A 23906-nucleotide genomic window follows, 5' to 3' on the forward strand; every position below is an offset into this window, starting at 1 on the left:
CACTCAGCAATAATTTTTATTTATTATTATTTTTTTTTCAGCAATAGTTTTTATTTATTTTTTTTTTAATTTTTTTCAACATTTATTTATTTTTGGGACAGAGAGAGACAGAGCATGAACGGGGGAGGGGCAGAGAGAGAGGGAGACACAGAATCGGAAACAGGCTCCAGGCTCCGAGCCATCAGCCCAGAGCCCGACGTGGGGCTCGAACTCCCAGACCGCGAGATCGTGACCTGGCTGAAGTCGGACGCTTAACCGACTGCGCCACCCAGGCGCCCCTCAGCAATAGTTTTTAAAGGCATAATCTACTTCATTGCTCTGGATGGCTTTGACTAAGGCTTTCAATTCCCTGTTGCAACCCTCCCTCCTTTAAAATAATTATTTTTTGTTGTTGCTTTTAAACTTGATGGAAAAAAAAAATGACCAATTCATGCCAGTTGAGTTATAGATCCTGAACAGATGGTTTAAGATAATTTATTACATGTTACATATTTACATTTAATTTATTAGATTTATTCCTAAAGTTTGGGGAGAAAATTTAGTACCAACTAAAGAGTTATAATTAAAAGAGCACAGAGACAGGGTGCCCGGGTGGCTCGGTTGGTTAAGCATCTGACTCTTGATCTCAGTTCAGATCTTGATCTTAGGGTCTTGATCTCAGGGTCGTGAGTTCAAGCCCTATGTTAAAAGAGCACAGAGACAGCAGTCAGAGACCCCAAGCACTGATCGAAACTTTAGCTCTCTCAGAGATAACACTTTACTTTGTGACTTTGGGTGATACCACAAACCTCTCTGGCCATGATTTCCAGTTGGTAAAATCAAAGGACTGGATCAGCTGATCTCTAACTTTTTCTAGGTTCAAGAATTCTTTGAATTTGTGGTGTTATATAGTAGCAGAAGAGATTCCATGAAAAAAATAGAATGTTGCTGTGTCGACAATTATGTCAGAGAGTAATAAGCACTTTGTAGGAAGGTTGCTACTAACATCATAAAGGAAGGAAAAGGGAAGGAGGGAAAAGAAAAAATACCACTTACCAAACTTCTGCTGTGTGCTAAGAAATTCAGAGACATTATCTCATGTGAAAACACATCATTTCAGAGATTTCCTCCTTAAGGGACGGAGATGCCATTTCCGCTTCTGGCCCCAAATGTGCAGGATAGCTAACACTGAGTGAATGCTTTCCGTGTGCCAGGCACTTTTCCAGGCATTTCATGCATACTTACACAATTTATTATCCCCATTCACAGATGAGGAAATCGAGGCACAGAGAGGTTAGGAAACTTGCCCAAGGTCATGGTTGGTAAATGGCAGAGCCAAGCTCCAAAGTCAGAGAGTTGGGCTCTAAATCTGTGCTCGTAACCATATCCCCATATTGTCTCTTTTCATTCATTCATTTGATTCATTTCATTCATTCATTCAGTTGATGGACACTGACTATTGGAAGGTAATGCCCTAGACTTCGTCTTATCTACTGGATGCTACATATTATAGACAATGGAGTCTACATTCTATACGTTATGTAGGATATGATGAATAACATGCCTATATTCTATATACTTTATAAGATGCATTAAGCTGTATACACTACTGTCTATATACAATGGGTAATAGACACGATTTATTATATGTACCAGCAGTGTTTTGCCATAATAGGTATTTAATAAATATATGTTGAATTAATGAATACAATACTCATTCAACATCATGTTCTATTCTGGCAGAGCTGGGTCACTGAGGGTTTATTCTTCCAGTTCTTCCCCTATCCTAGCCCTCTCCTTTAAGGGCAGGTGTTCTGACACCTGGTGTTCTGACTTTTTACCAGGTGTTCTGACTTTTTGGGGACAGGTAAATTCATTGGCCCACCCAAGTCTGAGCTCTAGTTTGCAACAAGGAGTCGAGAGTACAATGGGAAATGAAGGAAGGGCTGACAGCTGGGCGATGGACAAAGGGATGGCAGGGCTGCAGGTGGGCTTGGAGGGAAGCCAGGCATGCCTCCCAGCCCCAACCAGAGAGGGTTTCCCTCATGCTCTGAGGTTCCTGGCCCTCTTTTGCTTTCTTGAAAACAAAGTTCAAAGTCGCAGAACTGGGAAGGTGTTAGCGATAAGCCTAGCCCAACTCTCTCAGAAATCATAGGCCCCACTCGCTACTCCCCAAACAAGGTAACAACCAGGCAAGGCCTCTGACTGTTCCTTAGCCACTAATTTTTAGTTGCAGTACTTTCTCCCCATTTTGGGGAGCGGGTTGCCCTCAGCTCTGCTGCTTTTGAAACAAGCGGACAGACCGCTTGGGATCCCTTCCAAGTGCTTCAGTTCTCCCCAGGATGGATGGATGGATGGATGGATGGATGGAAGGAAGGAAGGGAGGGAGGGAGGGAGGGAGGAAGGAAGGGAGGGGGGAAAAGAGGGAAAGAAAGGAGGGAGGGTGGGAGGGAAAGCAGGGTGAACGGATAAATGCATGAATAGATGAATGGATGAACAGAGGAGTGTGTGCATAGATGGATGCGCAGGACCCTGAGAGCTATAACGCCAGCCGGCCGGGCCGAAGCCCTCCTGAGACCCCCGCCCTCCTCCATTACTCTGGCCGCGGCTCCTGAGACCCCGGCCGGCCCCGGCCCTCCGAGGGAGGGACTGGAGGACCAGGGCGAGGGGAGGGGAGCGGGGGAGGGGAGGGCCTTGGAGACCGAGAGGAGGGGCGCACGGGGAGAGGGCGCGGCGCGGGGGGCGGCGGGCGCCGCGGGGGCCGGGCGCCTGGCTGCGGCGCGGGCGGGCGCGGGCGAGCCCGGGGACGCGATGTCGCCGCCGCCGCCGCCTCCTCGCCGGCCCGGGCTGCGCCGCCGGGGCTGAGCCACCGCCGGAGCCGCGAGCCGAGCGGCCGCCGGGCGCGCCCGCAGCGCGGGAGGATGGGCTGTGGCGGGAGCCGGGCCGATGCCATCGAGCCGCGCTACTACGAGAGCTGGACCCGGGAGACCGAGTCCACCTGGCTCACCTACACCGACTCGGACGCGCCGCCCAGCGCCGCCGCCACCGACAGCGGCCCCGAGGCGGGCGGCCTGCACGCGGGTGAGCGAGCCGGAGCGCGCCGGCCCCAGGCGCCGGGAGGCCGGGGCCGACAGGGAAGCGGGAGGGATGCGGGGCGCCGGGGGAGGGGGGACGGGCGGGCAGCCAGCCAGAGATTTCTGTGCGGCAGGCGGGGGGCTGGGAGGTGGTGGTGAGGAGGACAGACCGACAGGACCTGCGTGCTGATAGACCCACGGACCCAGGCCCAGGGAGCGGGGGGAGGGGGGCAGCGCGAGCCCCTTGGAGAGGCTGAGCCCAGTCCCCGGGGCCACGGGGAACCCCGCGCTCTGCCTCCGCCCGCGCACACTCAGTGCGGGGACCGAAGCGTGGGGCTGGGAGGACACCCACCCGGCACGCACATCTGAGCGTCAGCCCACCCGCGCGCGGCGCGCCCTCCAGCCCCGCTCCCCGTGGACCCTCTCGGGCCGCGTCTGCCACCGCGGGCAGCCTGCCCCTCTCTGCCGTAATTTATAGACGAGGCGCCTGACCCAGATTGCCTGGGTGGAGTCTTCCTCGTCGCTTCCCCTTCGCTCCCGCAGGGCTTCGAAAACCAGAATCTCAGAACCACCCCCCCTCCTCCCCTCGCCCCATCACTAGTTATGCACTTAAGCTGACTTCTCAAGCAGCTGTTCCAGAGCGAGGACTTCCCTCCCTACCCCAAGGTGCCTCGGTGCTTTATGTGGATTAGAACTATAAATTAAATACGCTTACCATTTCCCCTCCGGCAGAAATCTAATAGAAGGATCTGCAAAGAAGTTTCTGGTCCAGTCGCAGATCAGATCTTTTTTTTTTTTTTTTTTTTTTTTAAAGCAGACACTAATAATTGTAGAGTAGAGATGAACATTGACTCTTGCCAGAGACCGAACCTTTAGTCATCAATGTGTTGGTGTAAAAGGAAGAAAACCTCACTACTTATTAAATGAATGTTGTCAAAAGCCAGATCATTAGTGGCATAAAAATGTTTTAACTATTTACTGACTCCTTTAGGTTGTTGGCATTTTTGAATAATGAACTCTAAGATAGAAAATGAGGTTAATTTGAAGCATAATATCTATTGTAAGGAGGAAAAAATGTGAAATGCTCTTAAAAATTCAATAATACTAAACTCCTGTTTCCTACATAAGAGCTGCCACTTTAATCTTAAGAATCAGTCTCTCCATCTTTTAGGACCAGAACTGTCTCATTTTTCACATGAACTTCATGATTCCCTTTTTTTTTTTTTAATTTTACTTTTTAATGTTTATTTATTTTTGAGAGAGGTGGGGGGAAGGGCAGAGAGGGGAGAGGACAGAGGATCTGAAGCAGGATCCAAGAGCAGAGAGCCCGATGGGGGGGGGGGCGTGGGGGGGGGGGGGCTTGAACTCATGAACTATGAGATCATGACCTGAGCTGAAGTCAGACACTTAACCAACTGAGCCACCCAGGCACCCCAGTGATTCCCTTCTTTAAAAGGTAAGAACTGTGGGTACAAGACTTAAGGGCAGTATTTGTCTCTAATGTTTCTGACTCATTGTAGCAATCATAATGGTTACTTTGTGTTGCTGGTGCTTTCAGCAAGTTTCCAAATGATGTGTTGGCTAAATTCAGGGTCAGAATGAGGATAAGACATAAACTTTCAGAGGGACCTGGTAAATGTTGGATTTAATAGCATTTCCCAAGGAGGAGTGGTACTTCTCAGCAGAGTCAAAGGCCAGAGTTGCACTCCAAGGAAGAATGGTTTTCAAAGATCTAGTGTGAAAAAGAACAAAGTACAGTTTCAGGGAATGGTTGCCTTGGTGACTGGGAGTATGTGGTGCATGTGTGTGCATGCATATGGGTATGAGATGGTTATTATGGGATGGCTAAATATTCATTTCCAGTGCTTATTCCTTTATTAGTCTGCCATCCTGACTCATATCCCATTGTGCCTCATGAGATCAGGTCCCTGCAACAGGTGGGACCTAGGACAAACAAGTTTATTTATGATGCCTTGCCGAATGTCAGACAGCCTTGCCGGATGGTGGTCCTGAAGACCTTCATCATTCCAGGACAGGACCCTAAAATTGGCAAGACTCTTAAATGGGAAGGATCACTTCAATTCACTAGAAATTTCCATCAGCTTCAGGGGAAAAGGACATTTCTGAAGATCAAGATGAAATCAAGGCTTCCTTTGCAGTGCATTGGCATTCCCTAGGGCCTTTAGAAAAGTGGCTTGTTTCCTGTGAATTTTTCAGACTGGAAACTGGGCATCTGTAGTCAGAGTGGGTCATCCAAGGAAGCTACAAATCTCCTAAGTTTCAGCCACCCTGGGAGATTAGCCAGGACCCTTTATTCTTTTCATCCTCTCTGCTCCCCCTGCCTCACCCACCCCCTGCCGGTGTTCCACCCGTGAATTCAGTCCTAGGCTTCTGGAGGGCACCTTAATGCCCCACGGCGACTGTATTGTGATAGGAAGCCAGAGGGTACCGTTTCCTGTTTCCATCAATCTTTGTCTGATGGGGGACAAAAGGGAAGACTGGATCTAAGACAGTCCAGATTGTAAAATCAGAAAAATGTCTTCATTACTAGCATTCCGGAGCTGAAAAGGGTCTCTGGAGGCTGGCTACCTATTCATGGCAGTTAGGATTCAGTTAAATTGCCCCAGTTTGGACATTCTCTCAACCACTTCACAGCAATTATTTATCCCTTAGTCCTCAAGAGTCTTTTCTTTCTGTGCCTCTGGTCACTCTCCTTTAGCGTCAAGTTGAAGCCACCTTTCTTCTGGCCACCCCAACCTCAGGAGCCATGCAGGTGGGGAGTGGATTAATTCATCTTTACACCTTCGTGCTAGCACACTGTGGAGCACATGTGTGACCTCAGGTTGGGATATCACGCAGGTTTTCTGAATGAATAGGTACTTTGTCTAAAGGTACCCTGCATTCCTATCAGCTCTTTCTAGATTCCCTCCCTCCGCCTTCTCTCTTCTTTCGGCCCTTGCTACTGAAGTTTGCCCACTTGGATCCATTTAACCTAGATTCTTCAAAGTGTCTTTGTCATCCCACAGCTGCTCTTTAAAACAGCACCCTATTCCATGGAAACACCCAGCCCAGTTCAAAGATCCCATTTCTTCCGTAGCACCCCTCCCCCCCCAACTCTACACCCATGTCTACTGAAAAGTCCCATTTAAGCATGTCTGCTTGTACATCTCACTTCAGTTTCTCTTAGTCTAATCCAGACTGAGGGCATATCACATGATAGTGTTCAATAAATATTTGTTGGATCGATTCTGCATCTTACTGCAGGAAGTGGGGTGGGGGGGTGTTTTTCTGCCAGTCCTGCGAAGGAAAGTTTCTTGCCTCCTCATTACGCAAAAAGTGGATCCGGAGCCTCTGGTTCCTATTTTTGGAGATCATCTCCAACAGCCAGCAAATTCAATTAGGTTTTTAGATTCTGCTATTAAGTAGCCTGGAATCGAAGACTTAGCCAAAACCACAGTATCTGATACCCGTTGCTTCCCTGTGTCGCAGAAGCCTGTCTGTCTGTCACAGGAGGAAATTAAATTTATCTGACATGATTTAGTCTTCATAAAATCAGTTTGCTGGATTGATTTTTACTTCTGTTGTCTGAGAGGGTCTGTCAGAAAGGGAGTCTCTGAGGTTGCCTTGCCCCAGCCTGCTCAGCCATTCCATACGTAACGTCCTGGATTTACCTCCATCTGATCATAAGTCCCTTAATTGCCCCTTTTTGTACTGTTAGGTATTTTCCTGGTTTCTCTAGGGAGTAAAACATTTCAAATGTCTCAAAAGCCCTTCTACTTTCCAGTTGTAAATTACTATAATACTATAATAATTTAAATTACTATAATAATTACTTTAGTAAATGCAAGTAAATGGAGGATTACAAAATTAGGGACTCACAGCAAAACGGTTTACCTAAGTAAATTGATATACGTAAAATAAAGTGAAGAGCACTTAATGCTACCATCCGCTAATGTATATTGATGACTCACCAAGGGCCAGGTGCTGTACTCAGCAGCACTTAATGTAAATCACTTAATCCTAATGGCCGAGAAGAGGTAGGAACTGTGACCCTGTTTCTTTTACTAGCAAAGGCAAGTGGCATAGAGTGTGTGAATGACCTTTCCCGGTCCAGTACTGGGATCCAGCTCTGCTGCATCCACAGCCCGTGCTCCTAAATACCGCTTTCTTGATTAATGGGAGATTCACTGCAGACTCGTTGCTTTTCCAGTTGATGGGACTCAAAGTCTAGTGTGATCTCTGGCTATTCTAGTCTGGTCTCAGCACGGTTTTCTTCTGCAGCGTCCTTGAGGATGGGGTATGTCTTCCCTGGGCAAGGAGGCCTCCCCATACTTTTGTGGAGCAGTTCCCCTTGCAAGAAACTCTTCCTGCTGCCTTGTAAGTTCTACCTGGTGAGCTCCAGGCCCTTGTAACCAAGTCTTGTACAGGCAACTCGCAATATTTGTAGAAACCTGTTGCATCTCCTGTGGCCACTGATTCTGCGGCCCCTGAACACATGCATATCTGTCAGTCATTTCTCAGACTTGTGGGGACCTGACCACATACCTCCAAAGACGTTGTCTGGCTTGTCAAAGTCCCTCCTGATATAAGAGACCCGTTGTTAGCTCCAAGCTTGTGGTGTTAGCTGAGCGGCGTGGGGCAACATGTGGACACTGAACCTCTCCTGATGCAGGTAAAATCAGGTTAGGATTTGTTTTCCTGCGGCTGTTGTTGCCTATTACCTTGATGACTGACGTTAAACGTGTGATGAGTTAAAACCCTTAGGGCTTTCTTTCTAGTTAAATTTAAGTCCTGTGGCATCAGAGATGTCTGTGCTATATATCCATCACCAACACCTGGAACAACGACTGGAACATAGGTGGCACTCAGTAAATGCTTGCTGAATGAATGGTTTATTTCTCCCATAAATCCTGCATTCATATTATTGATTTCAGGAACCCAAAGTTGGGATTTTTAAATTTATTCCTATTAAAGTATATCTCGTTAGTTTCAGTTTAATGCTTAAATGTGGTGACCTTGATTCATCTTGATAGTGCCATTAAGACAATATTCTAGGGGCACGGGGTGGCTCAGTCAGTTGAGTGACTCTTGATTTCGGCTTAGGTCATGATCTTAGGGTTGTGGGATCGAGGCCCACATGGGGCTCTGTTCTGACAGTGGAGTCTTCTTAAGATTCTGTTTCTTTCTCCCTCTGCCCCTCCCCCCTCCCCCCCCCCCCCCCGCTTGTGCACGCTCCCCCTCCCCCCCGCCCGCTTTTCTCTCTCTCTCTCAAATAACTTTTTTAAATTTTTTAATGTTTTATTATTTATTTTTGAGAGTGAGAGAGACAGAACACAAGTGGGAAAGGGACAGAGAGAGAGAGGGAGACACAGAATCCAAAGCAGGCTCCAGGCTCTGAGTTGTCAGCACAGAGCCTGACGTGGGGCTCAAACTCACCAACTGTGAGATCATAACCTGAGCCGAAGTCAGACTCCCAACCGACTGAGCCACCCAGGCACCCCTCTCTCAAATAAATTAAAAAAAATTTTTTTTTTCAACGTTTATTTATTTTTGGGACAGAGAGAGACAGAGCATGAACAGGGGAGGGGCAGAGAGAGAGGGAGACACAGAATCGGAAACAGGCTCCAGGCTCTGAGCCATCAGCCCAGAGCCTGACACGGGGCTCGAACTCCCAGACCGCGAGATCGTGACCTGGCTGAAGTCGGACGCTCAACCGACTGCGCCACCCAGGCGCCCCTTCAAATAAATTTTAAAAAGAAGACAGTATCTTAGGTCTTTGTTTCCCTGTGTTGACAGACGAAAGATAAAAGACATTTATTTGCTCTCTCATTCGTTCAATATACATTAGGCACAAAGTTGATTAAGATTTGTTCCTTGGGGCGCCTGGGTGGCGCAGTCGGTTAAGCGTCCGACTTCAGCCAGGTCACGATCTCGCGGTCCGTGAGTTCGAGCCCCGCGTCAGGCTCTGGGCTGACGGCTCAGAGCCTGGAGCCTGTTTCCGATTCTGTGTCTCCCTCTCTCTCTGCCCCTCCCCCGTTCATGCTCTGTCTCTCTCTGTCCCAAAAATAAAATAAAAAACGTTGAAAAAAAAAAAAAAAGATTTGTTCCTTGAACCATAAGAAATAATATAGTGGAGACAGACACAGAGTTCACACACTTCAGGGCAGCATGGTCCATACTGGAATAGCATGGGGGAAAGATGCTGGAGGAGTACAGGGGGCTGAGTAGTTCGATCTGGGTGTGTGGTGGGGGGTATACAGTGTGTGGACAGAGCCCTAAGGGAGTGTGTGTGGCAGACGAAGCAGGACTGTCCCTGCAGGACTTCACCACCAGGGAGGTGAAGGGAGCTTACCCTGCTTCCTCTGTCCAGAGCAGTACCAGTGGAGAGCCCATCTGGGGCTTTCTGATGGCTACGGCTCCTCCTTGCCCCCCAGCTCCCTCTGTCTACCTGTTACACCTGTGGTTATATTATTAATTAAAAAATTTTTTTTAATGTTCATTTATTTTTAAGAGAAAGAGACAGAGTGCAAGCAGGGAGGGACAGAGAGAGAGAGGGAGACACAGAATCCGAAGCAGGTTCCAGGGTCTGAGCCACAATGCGGGGCTCGAACCCAGGAACCACGAGATCATGACCTGAGCTGAAGTCGGATACTTATCGACTGAGCCATTTAGACGCCCCACTTGTGGTTATATTTTTGAATAATTTATTGATAAATGTCTGCCCCCTCAAGCATGACGAGCTTTACTAGTTAGGTAAGGGGTCTTTTTGCTGACCCCTGGATCCCTGTGCCTAACACCGTGCCTGGCTATAGTAGGGCCTCAAGTGATCTCTCTTTAATGACTAAATCTCCTAAAATGACTATGTGTTCATTTCTTTCTTCCGGTAGTACCCACGGATGATGTTTTCATTCCTCAGAAGTTCCATCCGCTCATCCTTCTTGGGTTCTCATCTACCTGATGAGTTGTATAGTAGGAAAATATGCCCACCCTTTTCTGCCCCCTTTGCCAAACACCAGCCTTTTTGTTACAAGGGTTGTTTTGCAACAATCGCTACGAAAACAGGTGGGAGCAAACGCAGGCGGTTCATAAAGTTTAGGAAGTCTCACGTGCCCTGTCTCTTGGGCAGAGTTATATACATCCTGCCACAGGCTCTCCAGGGACCTTGTCCAGCCCCGTGATGGCACCAGCCACACTGCATTGCTGGAGCTTACTCATGCCTCTGTCGCTCCAGTCAGCCTGTGAGCTCTGCCAGGTTGGGCACTGCGTGATTGGTGGTTGCATGCCTGGCTCTAACAGTGAATAAAATGAATAGTTGGATGAATGATCCAGCTAAGCAAATGAAGTTTTGTCTTCCATCCTCTTTCCTGAGTCTGATCTTAGATGATTTTGTCTTAGAAATCAGTTACTGAACTGTGTCTGTGTTAGATACTAGACAGTCAATTCTGACTCTAACCCGAGATGAATTTAAGGTTCTAGACGTGGGCCCCACTTGGAGGAAGATAGTCCCCTCTCACCTGGCAAGGAGTCTTTTCCTGGCTTATCCTGTAACTCAGCAGTCGACTCCTCAGGCTTAGACCACTAGTGGTCCTGCCTTTGCCTTGGGATCTATGTACCTGCAACACCTTCCTGCTGATGAGGCCGTTCTGTCCTTTAGTGCTGTTGGATGTCTGAGCCTGTTCGTGGCTGACGGTACCTGGACTTGCATCCCAGGAGCCTTTCTATATCAGCTTCTACCACTCTCAGAAGACCACTGACTTCTACTGCAAAATCCTATCCCTGCAGGGACTCCTACCGAGATTCTCTGGCTAGTCCGAACACCTCCTTGGCTTCCGTCTGGAGAGGAGACTAGATGGGTGTGTCCCCAGCCTACATTATGATCTAGTCCCTTCCAGCTTAGCTGCCACCAACATTCACCTCCTTACATGCTCTCCTCCCTCTTTGCCCCCCAACCACCTCCATCTCTCTGTTACGGGCTCAACTATCTGTCCCCCAAATTTCTATGCTGAAGTCTGAACCCCCGGTATATCAAATGTGACCTTATATGGAGATAAGGTCTTTACAGAGGTTAAAGTGAGGTCATTAGGGGAGCCTGGGTGGCTCAGTTGGTTAAGCATCCAACTTTGGCTCAGGTCATGATCTCATGGTTTGTGAGTTCGAGCCTCGCATTGGGCTCTGTGCTGGCAGCTCAGAGCCTGGAGCCCACTTTGGGTTCTGTGTCTCCCTTTCTTTCTGCTCCTCCCCTGTTCACGCTCTGTCTCCCTCTCCTTCAAAAGTAAATAAACATTAAAAAAAATTAAAAATGAGGTCGTTAATATGGTCCCTAATCCAGTGTGATTGATATCCTTATACAAAGGGAAATTTGGACACACTGACACACAGGGAGAATACCATGTGAAGATAAAGGCAGAGGTTAGGGTGATGCTTCTATAAACCAAGGAACACCCAAAATTGCCAGCAAGCCACCAGGAGCTAGGAGAGAGGCGTGGAACAGATTCTCCCTCCCAGAAGGAGAAGGAAGCTTCCTGATCTCAGATTTCTAGTCTCAGACTTGTGAGACAGCAAATTCCTGCTGCTTAAGCCACAAGTTTGTGGTACTTTCTTACAGCAGCCCTAGAAAACTAACATAAATGTATTGGTGAGCTCTACCATTGTGAACACTTGGAAATAAGGAGAGAGAGGGTTTTCTATTGTCACTACTTCACTCTCCCTTCGGCGATTGGTCAGTTGGTTGATTGGGTCAATTACCTGGTCATTTAAATTCAAATAATTCCTGAGCATCTAACACACGTGAGAATTTTTCTTTCTTCTTTGGGACGTTAGTTTACGTAACTCTCTAAAATAACCTCCTAAACCATTGTCATCCCCATTTACCAGATGAGGAACCTGGGGGTGCAGTGAGGTTGAGCAAGGTCACCCACCAGGAAGTAGGAAAGCCCACATCGGAATTCAGGGGTCCAGTTTTTAAATCCAGGGCCATGTCTGTTATGCCATAGCTGCTCAGCATGGATTTAGTGTCCTCCTCCACCCCCTCTGCCTTGAGCTGTTTCGAAAAACTTCTTGGAGTGCCAGCCTCCTGCCAGCATTTACAAGGCTGAGGACACAAGTCCTTGAGGAGGGCTCCATTGCCCCCTCCCTGGGCTGAGCTCCCTGAGCAGGGCTGCAGAGAGGGCTCGGAAAAGCATCAGTCATCTGATGGGCTCCTTAAAGATGAACGGTCTTTGGGCAGAATAATATACATGTTTTCAGCTTTCAAATGCAATGGATATTCCTTAAGAAACTTTAGGAAGTACAGAGAAGCACACAAGGAAATAGCGCCTCCGTCAGCATCTGCGTTTCACCCTCAGGTCCTGTATCTGGGTTTTGCAGGGCATCTTTGATCTTCTGTGCGGACCATGTTTAAAGTTTGGGAGTATAGGAACAATTCCTCAAATTTCTTGAAAGCTCAGAGGCCAAGAAAAAAAAAAGTTGTTTTGTTTTTCTTTGTGTTCAGGAAAATATTTGGAGGTAGTGGCAGCCAAAGTCTAGTTTGAATGGAGGAAGAGGTGAGGGTGGGGAAGGCCATGGGTAAGTGAGGGGATTTTTCTCCCTTTTTTTCTTTTAATACTAAGCAAATACAGTTGAATTCAGGTAAATTACATACGAGGCAAATGCATTCTGTGACTCCACTGTTTGCCATTTTCCTACATCCCTCTGCCATCCCCCACAATTGGCTCGGGCAGAGTTTTATTTTTTTTTAATGTTTTATGATTTGCTTTTGAGAGTGAGAGAGACAGAGCACACGTGGAGGAGGAGCAGAGAGAAAGGGAGACACAGAATCGGAAGCAGGCCCCAGGCTCTGAGCTATCAACACAGAGCTCGATGTGGAGCTTGAACTCATGAACTGTGAGATCATGAGTCAAATGCTTAACCAACTGAGCCACCCATGCGCCCCCCCTTAGATTTTTTTTTTTTTTTAATTTAGCTCCATCTTGTTTACAAATAGTACCAATTTCTCCAAGATTCTGGGATTAGGTTGTCTGTTAGTCTTAATTTTGGGTGATTGTAAGTCTTGGTCTTTTTCTGTCTTCATAGGCATTTCAGTGGGCAGTTGGGCAAGATGGAGTGGGTAGCTGGTAGCCAGATGCCCTTCAGCCCCAAAGTCCAACCCAGAGCCTGTTGGCCTTCTCCTCTATGCCACTGCTCCAGCCTGTGACCCATTCTCACCCACGGGACTACCCAGCCTGATCTGCTGTCCATTGACCATTGCACATGCTTCCTCCTCTTCAGTGAGCCCACTTCTGACACCCATCATGACCTCCAGTCCCTGGACCTTTCTGGGCTCTCTTCTCTATCATCATCTTCCTTCTTATTTTGCTTGAAGGTTATAGTTCACTGGTTAAGGAATTCTACTTTGACAGCAGATATTTACCAGCTTTGTGACCTTGAGCAAGTTTCTTAGCTTGTCCAGATTGCAGTTTCCACGTTAGGGTGGGAATCATTGTTGAATGAATATGTTCACAAACGTGAAGTGTGAAGTCTTTCAGTGCTGCCATTCTCGTACCCAGGTTCTCCCACCTCTTCGGTATTGCCCTGGGCTCGCCATGCCAGTTTCAAACCTGGGGTTTGCTCTTCCCCTGTGCTCCTTACATGCCTGTTTCTGAGCTGCCTGGCATCGCTGGAGCAAGTCATGGGTACTGGTGATCGCACCCAAGGGCCATTCATTCTCTAGAGCCTCAGTGTTCTTGCCACTTGTTTGCAATTCTGTTAATTCCTTATTAACATGCTGTGACAGTCCCCGTGTGATAGCTCCTGACACAATCCTGTTCTTTCCCTCTGAACACTAAAAGAAAAAAAAAATCAAAGACTTGCTGCGAACTCTCCCGCCTTTCCCTCGAATCACCTGCTGTATGTCCCTCCGGGCACCTCAGTATTTTAAAACCGTCTTTAGCCCCCTGTCCTCATCTCTGCCTGTTTGGATTCTAAAGTGCACTGACGAGGTTGTTCCTTGTCACTGTAGGTGAGGCCATCACAGGCCATCCTGTTCTGCAGGGTGAAGGTCTCCTGTGTGGTCCATCGGCCGTCCCTGAGTCCAGGCCACTATCCTGTTTTACTTGCACCTCAGCAATAGCCTGCTTCTGTTCTCGCCCTGGGCAAGTCATTATTCATGTTAGAGGGAGAACGATCTTCCAAAAACATGTATCAGGTCTTGTCACTCACTTGTGAGTGGCCGCTCTGGTAGCTTCCCAATCTGTCATGTGTAGAATAAAACCCCACTCCTTTCCTCAGCTTCCATGCCCCCGTCCCAAACAGCTTCTCCAGCTTTGCCTACCCTGCTCTCTCTCTCCCTCTCTCCCTCTCTCTCTCTCTCTCTGTGTGTCTCACCGTGTTCCAGCCATGCTGGCTTCCTCTTTGTTCTTTGAACACCCTCACCGCTTTCCTGGGGCGCTTGCTGCAATGTGCCCCCCCCCTCCCCCCCCCCCCCCCCCCCCCCGTTGACTCCACCTCACCCTTCAGCTCTCAGTTCAGATGTCACCTCCTCAGAGACACCAGCCTTCCTCAGTTACATCTGATTATTTGTTTCTTTTGATCACCAAGCCTGCCATTGTCTTGTTCATTTACGGTCTGTTTCTTCTTTACTCCGTCACTCCAGGAGGTAAAGGGACTGCAGATCACATTCACTGCTGTAGCCCAAGTACTTAGCGCCCTGCCCAGCACGGAGTGGGCACTTAATGAATATTTGTTGAAGGGAGCCCTCCTCATCTTTTGTGTCAGTAAGGAATTGCATGTGGTGGCGCAAATAGAATCCAGTTTAGCAAGGAGAGGCTTTATTTTTTGCCCTTCACAGAAGTCGTGGGCAGCTGCACTGCTCAGGAATGCCATCAAGGACCTGGGCTCTGTAAGTTTACTGCTTTGCCATCTGCGGTGTGTGTGGATTTCTTTCTCATCGTTGCCAGGGGTTGTAGCATCTTACTTTAGATAGGAAGAAGGGGGAAAACCAGAAAGGCATGCTCTACCTGAGTCTACTTCTTTTTATCTGAAAAATGACAACTTTCCCAGAACCCAGTAAGTTTTGCTTGAGTCTCATTGGCCGGAACTGTGTTATTACTTGGCTGTCCCTGGCTGTAAGACTTGGCTGTCCCTGGCTGTAAGGAGATCGGGACTTTCAGTTGGGCACGTACACCCTAAAGATATATCATGATCCTTTTGGCAAAGAAAAAAAGGGGGGGAATGGATGTTGGGTAGGCTGCCTGCAGGGCAACTATGCCTTTCATTCTAAGGCTATGTGAGAGAGGAGAGAAGATTAGAAGGAGAAAGGGGAGGAGGAAAGAAAGGAAGGGGAAAGGGGTAAAGGGAAGTGAGGAGGGGGAGGTCAGCTAGAAACCAAAGCATTATAATACTGGTATTAAGATTTTGCCATACTGCTACTACAACTAAATGGTGTTTTTAGCATGTTTTACCATGTGCCAGGTGAGTTCACAAAGGTTGATACTTGCTGAGAAAATCACATGTGCTAATAACTAATTCTAGAGCTAATACAAGAACTTAAACTTAAAGTTTCCAGAATAGTCTTTTAACATCAAACTCCTGAGATGTGCATTGGGCTTTCCTTTGTTTTCTGCTTCATTTTCCAGCAAAGTTAATGCCAGCCGGAAACTGATGTGCCAGCTGATGTTTTGTGGCACCAATTTCCAATCAGCGGGAGCGTTTGCGGAGGCTCGCTGTGCAGGGTCACACTGATGCTCAGTCTGGGGGCTTCTGTTAGAGAAGCAACAGACGGCCGGTTGGCTAATATAAAGACTTGGCGGTAAATCCTGCAGAAATCTAGAAAACCCACCCCACTATTGTCTCCAGGGCTTGTGGACTTTAGGGCATGAGGAAACTGAAAGGATTTGAAAAAACAGCAGGGCTGTTTGGGAAATTGGTTGTCATAACAACAGGGCACAGGCTACAGTGAAAGCGGCAATTGCCCGCACGCCCTTCATAAGGGGGAGATTCAAGTTGAAGCACGAAACCAACGCCTCATTAAATGACTACATGCAAGGATTGCTTTTCAGGGACAGTCTTCGGAGCAGCCAGGCTCAGATTTGCTTGGCTGTGGTGATAAGTGATGTGTGTGCAAACACAAATGAACACAGCCACTGCCTCATGAGCATGGCTCCCATTAAGTGCGTGCCCAGCATGTGCCAGGCACTGCATATTTATTACCCAATTCTCTTACCCCTATTTTACAGTGGGAGAAGTCAGATTGGCGAGGGGACTTGCCCAGGGGCTTGAAGACTGTAAGTGGCCGGGTGAGGTTTGGAACCCAGCTCTGTCTCATTCTGAGCCCCGCGCTCTTCCTCTGGGCCAACCCCCTAACTGATCACTAGCTCTGGTCCTCATTGCCTTTCAGCTGGACATTTGCCACAGCCTTCTGACCTGTCCCCTGAGCCCCAGTCACTGCCACTCCAGTATCTTTCACATCATTGCTGGGTGAATATTCCTGAAGCATAACTGGGATCATTATGGGGTTATTCTCCTGCTCAGAGCCTTTCGTGATTTTTCTTTGCCAAATGAGACTGCAAATGTCTTAGCCTGGCATTTAAGGCTTTCTCTCCAGCCTGGTCTTCCACCAGCTGTTTGCAGGTCCTCTACACTTATCACAACTCAGGGCTGCCTTTTGCCTGCAGCACCTTATCCTGTTGCCCCCCCCCCCCCCGAAAGCCCCACAGCCCCTGTGTGCCTGCCTCAGTCGTGTTCCCTTCTAGTGCACACGCAGTGCACTTAGTCTGTTTTGCATCTTCTTATTTATGGCTATGACCCTTGTCTGATGTCATACCGCGTACTCTTACAGACTGTCGGGAAATAGACTGAGATGGACTTTTACTGGGGAGAGCTTTAGGGAGGAACACCTGTGAGGGGTGAGGGAGGCGGGACTGGGCTAAGGGCAAACTTGAATTGCTGGGGGCTCTGGAGATATTGTAAGGAGAGGCGCTGTCACCCTATACCAGCCAAGTATCAGCTGCAGTCTGCCCCCAGCAAGGGGAAGTGACCTTGGGTGGGGCCACTTCCTTCCACAGAGGGCAATTCCTCCAGAGGCGCTCAGCTGTGAGCCTTCAGTGGTCGCCTCTCCCGGCCGGCCGCTTGAGGATCTGGTGTCAATCCTGCAGGGAGATCCTGGGAGGGACCACACTCCTTATTTCTCAGTTGGCTTCCCTGGTGGCTACACATCACATTTACTTGGGGAACATAAACAAAAGGCCCCACCCTGAGACTTCTGCTGAAAGCCAGCCGGTTTGACAAGTTCTCAGGGCAGAGTGAAATTCCCTTGGTCAACGTAGGGCCTAAGACTCTGCATTTCTAACAGGGGCCCAAGTGATGCTGATGCTGCTGGCCCATGGACCTCTCAGAGAAGCGCGTCCTAGATCACGGGTTGGCAAACCTTAGCTGTAAAGGGCCGAGTGGTAAACACTTTAGGCTTTGTGGGCCACGTGATCTTTGTTGCAGCTATTCGGCTTTGCTGGTTTTAGCACCAAAGCGGCCACGGGCAACACAGAAATGAATGACCGTGGCTCTGTGGCAATGCCCATTCCTGTCCTAGGTGATTCCGAGGCTCAGCCAGTTTCAAGAGCCAGTGTCTTTAACCCTCAAGGCAGCATGGAAGAGAGAAAAGGACTGGGCTTGCAGTAACTAGTTCCAGCCCTCAAATGCACCTCTAACTAGCTTGGCACATACCGAGCCCTTAAACAATGTCGGTGGAATGAGCAGATAAATGGGACTAAGTGCACTTCTTACCTTGAAGGCAATGTTTTAAGTATTTTATTTTTGAGAGAAAGGGCGTGAGTGGGGGGAGGGGCAGAGAGAGAGAGGAGAGAGAGAATCCCAAGCAGGCTCTGTGCTGTCTGCCCGCACAGAGCCCGAAGCGGGGCTTGCACTCACAAATTGTGAGATCGTGACCTGAGCCGAAACCAAGAGTTGGACACTTAGCTCACTGAGCCACGCAGGCTCCTCTTACCTTGAAGGTAGTTTTTGAAGGTTGTTAAATTATCTCCGGTAACATTAGATCATTAAGATACTAGATATTTTATTATGCAAATCATGCTCTTGAGTTGAGTGGGGTCTGGGAAGCAGACAGTATCCTGGGGGAGTAAGGTGCCCATTCTCTGGGGAGTTGCCCCTGCCTTGGGCTTCCAGGAACTGGGACTCTTCCATCCCTTCAGCACAGGTCACTGTTGGTTCAGTGTCGTGAGACGCCACCTCCAGGGATGCCTTTCCCAGCTGGCAATTCTTCTAAGAGAGTAGTGCTGCTTCCAGGAGGTGTGAGGAATAATCATCTCCCTGGGGTCTCTCTGAGCTTTACCTTCCTGTACTCTCCTTTTCCCTCACAGGCTGTGACGCAGGAGCTGGGAGTGTTTAAAAAGTCGCCACACGTCTGGTTGGTTGTGAGTCTGGGCAGCTGATGAATGGGTGGTTTTTCTGAATCAGGTGCTCCCTTGTAGAGACACGGGCTTTTAGACATTACATAAGGCTGCAGAAAACATCCAGTGAACTTAGAGAAAAAGGATCATTTAAATAGAAGCTGCCAAAAATGTTAACAAAGAGACCCAGGGAGAGTGGGTCCAACCCGGTTAGTTTTATTTTTTTCTTTTGCACAGGAATTCAAAATTCAAACACCGACTATTGTTGGAACCCCCGAATCCCACAGCCACAAGCAAAAAATCAGTGGGAAATGTAATAAAAATTTAAATAAGAAGGCGATTTAAAGATACGTGCAGTCTCGCGCGCACACACACGCACATACATAGCACACAGACACACACATGCCTGCAATTATATCTTCAACTGAGCATTGTTCTCCCCAGTCATTGGTGTCCCCAGTGACACCAGAGGCTTGCAATTGCTCAGGACAATTCTGGAATCGCTTCGTTGTAGCCTCAGGCATTTTTTAAACACAATATTCAAACATATACAAAAGCTTGAGACCTTAACATGGCACACACATATTTCAAACATATATATACTTGAGAGAATGGTATAACGAGCTCCCATGTACCCATTACCCAGCTTCAACAATTCTTGGTGCATGGCAGATTTGTTTCCTCTGTACTTCCATGCCCCTTCACCAGCTGGATTAGTGTGAAGCAGATTCCAGAAGTCATGTCACTTCGTTCATAAAGACTTTCATATGGATCTCCAAAATATAAGGACTCTTTTAAAAAAGATATGTAAGTTTGGACCATAGGAAATGGTCATTTCTTTAAGTCAAAATGGTGGAATATCGGCAATTTTATAGGCTTCGACCTTATAACCACAATACCATTATCACACCTAAAAATTAATGAAAATTCCTTAATTCTCTAATTTAACCAGGATTCATTCATATTCAAATTTTGCCAATGGTCTCGTAAGTGTTTTTTTTTTTTTCTACAACTGGTTTGTTTGAATCAGGGTACAAAAAATGCCCACCCATTCTATTTCACTCATCTTTTTCTTAAATTTCCATCAATTTATAGGTTTCCCATTTCCTCCTTCCCCCTTTCAGTTTTTATTTGTTGAGGAAACCTATTTTTTTGTTCTGTAGAGTCCCCCCCCTTTTTCTTTTGGATTTTGCTGATTGCACGCCTGTGGTGTTAAAATGTATCCCCATATTCCCTGTAAAATAGTAATTTGAACTGCAGGCTTGGGGCGCCTGGGTGGCTCAGTCGGTTGGGCGTCCGACTTAGGCTCAGGTCATGATCTCACGGTCCGTGAGTTTGAGCCCCGCGTCCGGCTCTGTGCTGTCAGTTCGGAGCCTGGAGCCTGCTTCGGATTCTGTGTCTCCCTCTCTCTCTGCCCCTCCCCTGCTCATGCTCTGTCTCTATCAAAAAATGAATAAACGTTAAAAAAAATAAAAAAAAACTGCAGGCTTGATGGGGTTCAGGGCCAATTTTGGGGGGGACAAGAATGCCTCCTAAGTGATGGTGTACTCTTCCCGCTGTAATGCATCAGGAACGGCACAGCATCTGGTAAACTCTCATTGCTGTGAAGTCAAGACTAGCTGTGCCAACCTGATCCATCTATTATAAAGTATTTCATCAGCTTCCTGTTGCTGATAATCATTCCCTACATCTGTTATTTTACTAGGAATCACACAAACGGTAATATTCGAACATTTCTTCAACATTTATTAGCTGGAATCCTTGTAATAAAGGAGAACTTTTCCTTATTGCCCATTCGGTTTCCCTGAAAAGGTGGTGTAAGTGCCTGTTTCTTTCTCTTCAATGATTGGTTTTCAGGGTGTTCCCTAGTTTCTTCAAAGGTAATCAATGAGTATTTAAAAAAATATCATTATGGATTTATGGGTTTTAGCATACGTGATGAGTTTTACTTCATAATATTTGCTATTATTTTGTGTGTGTGCTCAAATTGTCCTATCTTTGAGTAGTGGGAGCCCCTCAGTTTGGTTCCTGACTTCTGCACTAGTCTTGAATGGTCCTTGCTCTGTAGCATGACTCCTTTTCCTAGGCTTAGCTTGTAGTTTTCCTATGCTAGACTTACGATTAGCCATTTTTCTGAAGCCCTGGTTTCTTTCATTAAAATAGGATATTTCGAGACTCCAGCCTGGGTACCTGGGATGCTCATTGCTACCGGGTTGGTTGTTTATAAACTTTTTTTGTAGCCATAATTAGGAGGTGGTTTTTCTTTGTTTGTTTGTTTGTTTTAGTAGTTTCACGCCCAGCACAGAGCCCAGTGTGGGTCTTGAACTCATGACCTTGAGATCAAAGAGTTGGATGCTTAACCTGAGCCACCCAGGCACCCCGGAGCTAGGAGTTGCTTTCTTTTTTTTTTTTTAATTTTTTTTTCAATGTTTATTTATTTTTGGGACAGAGAGAGACAGAGCATGAACGGGGGAGGGGCAGAGAGAGAGGGAGACACAGAATTGGAAACAGGCTCCAGGCTCTGAGCCATCAGCCCAGAGCCTGACGCGGGGCTCGAACTCACGGACCGCGAGATCGTGACCTGGCTGAAGTCGGACGCTTAACCGACTGCGCCACCCAGGCGCCCCATCTTTTTTAAAGAGACAGTACAGAGGCACGTGGGTAGCTCAGTTGGCTAGGTGTACAATTGTCGATTTAGGCTCAGGTCTTCATCTCGGGGTCATGAGATTAAGCCCCATGCTGGGCACTGACTGTGCTGGGTGTGGAGCCTGCTTGGGATTCTCTCCCTCTCCCTCTGCCCCTCAGCCACCCACCTCTGTGCCCACATGCTCTCTCTCTCTCTCTCTCTGTCTCTAAAAAAAAAAAAAAAGAGAGAGAGAGACAGTATATTTATATTTATATTATTAATTCAAAATTTTTAATTGTAGTATTGTCCCTTAATTTTTATTTAGATGCTGAAAATTTTAGTTTCTAACAACATTATAAGTCCTTATTTACTTTGTCTTATAATGCATCTAACAATGTGGTTACTGAAAATATTGTAATATTTTTGTGGGAGTTTTTTGTCCTTAAAATATATCCCAACGGGAGGTACAGTTAGATTGCTATATTTTAAAGTCACTTGAAATAATTTCTTCTGTGTGGTTAAGCCATCACCTCGCTGCATAGGGTATGTTTATTTGTTTTATTTTGCTTTTGCAGTAGAGTTGCTTTTTTTCATTTCAGTTAAATTTTATGTTATATTTAGGTAGAGAATTTATATGGTTCCAATAACAAATCTATACAACAAGTTACAATTAAGAAGCCTAAGCTAACTTTCATCTCTGCCCTCTTTACTCTGTTCCCTTTGTCTTCCTGTAGATACTCATTTTATTTTTTGGTTTATCTTCTCATTTAAAAAAAAAAGTATATACACACATATATTCACATACTCTCCCTTTTAAGGGTGGGGAGTAGCATACGGTACCCTTCGTTCTGTACCTTGGCCTTTTAACATATTCCAGAGATCACTTCAAAGCAGTACATAGATAAATTCCTCATTCTTTTTTATAACTACAATTGGGTAGTGTTCAATTGTGTGGATACGCCACAGTTTATTAAACCAGTCTCCTATTGATGGCCATTGGGATTGTTTCTAGGCTTTTGCTCTACAAATAGTCCTATCCATGTGTGTTTTCATTTTGCCAGTGTCCTCTTTGGGTGGATTCTTAAAAGTGGGATGGCTAGGGCAAAGACTGAATGCAAGTGGAATTTTGCTCGATATTGCCAAATTTCCCTCCTCAGGCCTTGTACATTTTGCATTTTCACCATCAATGTATGAGAGTCCCAGCTTTTCCACACCCTTGCCAACACAGTATATTGTCAAGCTTAGGGGGCTCTGTCGCTTTAATAGGTAAGATATTGTAGCTCAGTTTTGCTGTGTATCTGTATGAATGAGGTTGCTTTTTACCTGATTATGGCCATGTTGCCTTTTTCCTCCTGTATACAATCTGTTCGTATCTCTAGGCCTGTTCTTTTGATCATATTTAGTAGTTGCAAATCTTGGTTCTTTGAAGATGACTGAGGGGTGCCTGGTGGCTCAGTCAGTTGAGCATCCAACTTCGGTTCAGGTCATGATTTCGCAGTTCGTGAGTTCAAGCCCCACGTCGGGCTCTGTGCTGACAGCACAGCGCCTGGAGCCTGCTTCAGATTGTGTCTCCCTGTCTCTCTGCCCCTCCCTGCTCACTCTCTCCCTCTCTCAAAAATAAATAAACTTAAAAAAATTTTAAATGAAGATGACCAAGATATTTTGAAAAGCAAAAAAGTCCCTAATGTTATTTGGTAAATAAAACTGTGGGGTTTTTGCCATCAGATGGAGCAACTGGGGACTGACTGGGCATCTCTCTCTCCTAGTACAGTCCCAGAGCTTCTCCATATGGTCTTTCTGCATGGGCTGGTTTGGGCTTCCTCACAGCATGGTGGCCTCAGGGCAGCTGGACTGTTTACATAACTGCTCTGAGCTCCAGCACAGTCCCAGCTAAACAGCAGAAGCTGCATTGCCTCTTATGACCTAGCCTTGGAATTGCACAGTATCACTTCTTCATTCTTTTGATCATGACTGATTCACAAGCCTGCCTAGATTAAAAAGGAGGGAAGTAGATGAAAGGATGGCAAGGTTCTCGAAAAAGCATGGCAGTTTTAAGAACTGTAAAGGGTCTGAGATTTTACATGACCGGTCAGCCTGTGACAGTTTCCTGGAAGCAAGTGAGACACGAGATTCCTGGGTCAGAAACAGAGGCACAGCACGGCTCACAAGGGTCAGCATGTTTGCATCAGATCCCCTTTCCCCAAGTCTCCCAGGGGCCATGCAGATGGGTCCAGGTGGACGCCTGCACACGCAGGAGACTGCATTACAGATTTCTGTGCCTGCAAATCTGCGGAAGCTCTTACCGCAAGGAACTGTCTTACAAACGCAGTCGGTTCTCCCTGCGAGCTCTCGGCAGCTTTCAGCACCGTTGATCTGGCTCATCTCCTCTGCCCACACCCTCCCCCTCAGTTTGGAAATTGGCTTTTCCCCTCAGTTTTACCACCCGCCACCACTGGTGACTTTCTCTTCTGCCTCTGATTATGTCTTCTCTGCCCCTTCCTCCTTTCTTGGCCCCCTCCTTTCTGGTTCCCCCTCACCTCACGTGGGGTCATGACTCTTCACACCTTCAGGCAGCATGGTCTCATCCACTCCTCTGACTTCAGTTTTCCCCTGGTGGTGGCTCCATGATTCTCTCTCCTGACTTCAGATCCTCATTTCCAGCCGCTCCTAAGACATCTGGCTACAGTCAGCCAGGGACATCAACTTCAACTTGCCCCAGGCCTGATGGACCTCTTCTGCCACACATCTGCCCCTGCTACTGTGTATTCTCTTCTGAGTTCACCACGGGCCTCCTCCACCTGGCCAGGCGCAAGACTTCAGAGTTATTTCACGTTCACCCCCAACTCTCTC

General features: G+C 47.3%; 1 protein-coding gene across 4 annotated transcripts in view; it reads left to right on the top strand.

Moving 5' to 3' along the window:
- The window catches only part of BAALC (BAALC binder of MAP3K1 and KLF4), a 107037-nt gene that overhangs the window by 16716 nt on the left and 66415 nt on the right, over window positions 1–23906 (top strand). The window contains exon 1 of one of the 4 annotated variants that reach the window (XM_023248673.2): window positions 2819–3060. The exons of the other annotated variants lie outside the window; for them this stretch is intronic. Within the exon in view, the coding sequence (XP_023104441.1) occupies window positions 2901–3060 (160 nt within the window). The 5' untranslated portion in view covers window positions 2819–2900. Of the gene's footprint in view, window positions 1–2818; window positions 3061–23906 lie in introns of those variants that run through there. 4 annotated transcript variants of the gene reach the window in all.

Source organism: Felis catus, chromosome F2, assembly GCF_018350175.1.
Source record: "Felis catus isolate Fca126 chromosome F2, F.catus_Fca126_mat1.0, whole genome shotgun sequence".
Taxonomy (NCBI): Eukaryota; Metazoa; Chordata; class Mammalia; order Carnivora; family Felidae; genus Felis; species Felis catus.